Source organism: Schistocerca nitens, unplaced genomic scaffold, assembly GCF_023898315.1.
Source record: "Schistocerca nitens isolate TAMUIC-IGC-003100 unplaced genomic scaffold, iqSchNite1.1 HiC_scaffold_520, whole genome shotgun sequence".
Classification (NCBI taxonomy): domain Eukaryota; kingdom Metazoa; phylum Arthropoda; class Insecta; order Orthoptera; family Acrididae; genus Schistocerca; species Schistocerca nitens.
In genome coordinates, this window is record NW_026046053.1 from 47,031 (window position 1) to 49,899 (window position 2,869).

At 55.9% G+C, this 2,869-nt stretch overlaps 1 protein-coding gene across 1 annotated transcript; it reads right to left on the bottom strand.

Annotated features, from left to right (window-relative positions):
• Window positions 1-359: 359 nt before the first annotated feature.
• Window positions 360-1,139, bottom strand: LOC126232551 (uncharacterized). Its single transcript, XM_049942792.1, has one exon. The coding sequence runs from the start codon at window positions 1,137-1,139 to the stop codon at window positions 360-362; it is 780 nt and encodes a 259-aa protein (XP_049798749.1).
• Between the last annotated feature and the right edge of the window lie 1,730 nt (window positions 1,140-2,869).

Genomic DNA, 2,869 nt, shown 5'->3' on the forward strand with positions numbered 1-2,869 from the left:
GGCTGGGCCCGCCCGGCGGCGGGCCGCGCTGTTGTCGCGGACGTGAGCGCCCCCTGGCGGGTGGTCGGAGGCGGCGCGGTGGACGTGTGTCCGGTTGGCCAGTGCACATTGCGAGTGGCTGGCTGGCGGTCGGCGGCGAGACGGGAGAGGAGGTATGTGTCGCGGGCGCCTTTGCTGCGCTGCGTCGTTGCGTGCCTGGGCGTGCGCCTGTCGACTGTGTGTGACTGTGTTGGGCGTTGTGCCACGTACGTGTGTGCTCGGCCGAAGGCGTCGGAAGAAAAAGAGAGAGAGAGACGGGCGGGAAAGTGGGTCGGTGTGCGTGCGTCGCCCGTGATGCGATGATGTCGCGTCATGTCATGTCATGTCTTTGCGAAACGGCTGCCGAGAGGTGTGTGGTGGCGAGCGGGAATGTGCGTTTGGTGGTTGCCGGCCGGCCGGCAGTTGTTGGTGGTTCCTCCTGTGTGGTTGTTTGTGCTGCTTTGATGGCAACGTGGAAGGACGCCGGTTTTTCCGTGCCTTGCGTGTGGTTGTGTCGACGGTGACTGGTTGGGGGTGTGCGCCGATGCACGTGCCATGTTGTTATGTTTGGGTCGTGAGTGTGTTTTTGGCTGTGTTGTTGTGTACGGGAAGGGGGAGAGAGGAGGAGGCGGCGGCGGCGGCGGCGGCGGCGGGGGTGATAGTGCGTGCAGTAGTGCCGTTGCGACGGGCGTCGGGTGGAGCCGTGCGTAGTGGCGGAAAGGTGTAGGTTGCGGGAAGCGAGCCCGTCGCGTGTCGTCGTCGACGACGGGGTCGCGTGCGCTGTGAATCGAGAGTGGCGGGAAAGGGGCAGCGTGCCGCTGTGTCGTGGTCGTTAGCAGAGGCCTGTGTGCCTGTCCGTTTGTTTTCTGTCGGACGCTTGGTGCGAGGTGTTTGTTTTGTTTTGTTGCCGCCGCCGCGGTTGTTTTTGTTTGTCGGCTGTGCTGTGTCGGTGGGTCGGCGAGCTGTTTTGCGGTGCGTGAATGTGTTGGTGCAAAAGTGGCGGCGGCGTCATGGCTGCGACCGCGACGAGCCGCGGGCGCGCCATTGATGATGTTGAACACAGAGCGGCTGTGTGCAATGGGAGGCCTTGTGTACGGGTAGCGGTGTTGTCGTACGTGCATCCGGCCCGGTGCGGAAAGCGCCGTTGCGGTTGCGGGTTGCCTCTGGTCGCGACGTGTGGTGCTCGGCTTTGTGGGTTTTTTTGGTGCCCCTTTGGCCGGTGGGTGGTGTTTGTTGTTTTGTGTGTGTGTGTGTGTGTGTGTGTGTGGTCGGTCTCTTTGGCGCTCGGTATATATCTGCCTCCTGCTCGGTCTTGTTGTCGACGTCGTCTGTAGTTTTTTGCGGCTTGCCGACGACCGACCGACCGAACTACTACCTACCTGTGACAGCTACGTGTGGCGCCCGAAGGTGAACGTAACGTGACCTCGGCGCCCTTAGCCTAACCTAAGATGTCCGGCCGTAAGGTAGGTGCGGCCACCTGACGCCTCACGTCCGAACGCTTAACCTAACTTTGACGCCTAACCTAACTTTAACCCTTAACCTAACCCACGTCCACCTAACGTAACCTAACCTAACCCAAGCGACGCCAACCCTAACCTAAGGTGTTGTACACTGCGAATGTCGAAGGCATGTTATAGTCTTAGGTGGAGAGCACTACACGCAACAAGCGGCTACACGGGTAGCAGGGGTTGTGTGGCGTGGGCTGGGCGGTTTTGTTAGGTTAGATGGCCTTGGGCAAGTACAGAAAGGGGGCAACAGCAGCCTCAACGGGTGCGGGGACCAAGCAGCAATCGGTATCGTTTGTTAATTGTCAACTGTCGAAGCTGCGTTGGTACAGTACCGGAACCGCAAGCGCTGACAGAGAAAGCACCGAAGCTCTGCAATCGTGATAAGGTACAGAAAGCTGGCTGACGCCAGGGATAAATTCTGCCGAAATTGTCACAAAGGTACAGACGGTGTTTTAGAAAGGCTCGATTGCATGCAACCGGTGGTGGTGTGTTCGTCGCTGTTTGAGTAGTAGTTTTGATCCTGTAGTGAAGTAGAGGTGGATGGTTCCTGTGAAATATTGTGGGTGGAGGTTACACCCAACAACCGAGCTAGGTTTAATAATAATTGGCTCCTTTGACCGACCTCCCGACGCAGCAGCATTAGTGGCAGAACAACGGAGAGACGGATTTTGGAAACACATTTCACATACATTTTCCTCAGCATGTTAGGGTCTTAGGTGGAGATTTCAATTTACCCGATATAGACTGGGACACTCAGATGATGTTCAGGACGGGTGGTAGGGGGACAGAGAGCATCGAGTGACATTATACTGAGTGCACTGTCCGAAAATCACCTCGAGCAAAATGAACAGAGAACCGACTCGTGGAGATAACATCGTGGACCTACGGATGACAAACAGACCCGAACGTGTTTCGACTCTGTATGTGCAGAACAGGGACGCAGTGATCATAAGGCCGTTGCAGGGAGGACGGTGTATCTATCTGTTTTGGCTAGCAAGAGTAATAGAAGGCAGATTTGCAGACGACCCGACAGATGAAAAGGCAAATGCCTGTTCCGACACTGACAATGTTGAGTGTTCATGGAGAAAGTGCAAGGCAATGGTAAAAATGCGTTTTTAGACAGGTACGTGCCGAGTGTCGAACTGTGAGGGATGGGAAAAAAAACCCACCGTGGTATACTACAACAACAACGTTAGGAAACTGTTGCGAAAGCAAAGAGAGCTTCACCCAAAGTTTAAACGCAGCCAAAACCTCCGAGACAAACAGAAGCTAAACGATGTCCAAAGTGTGAGCGTAAGGAGGGCTATGCGTGAAGCGTTCAGTGAATTCGAAAGTAGAACAAA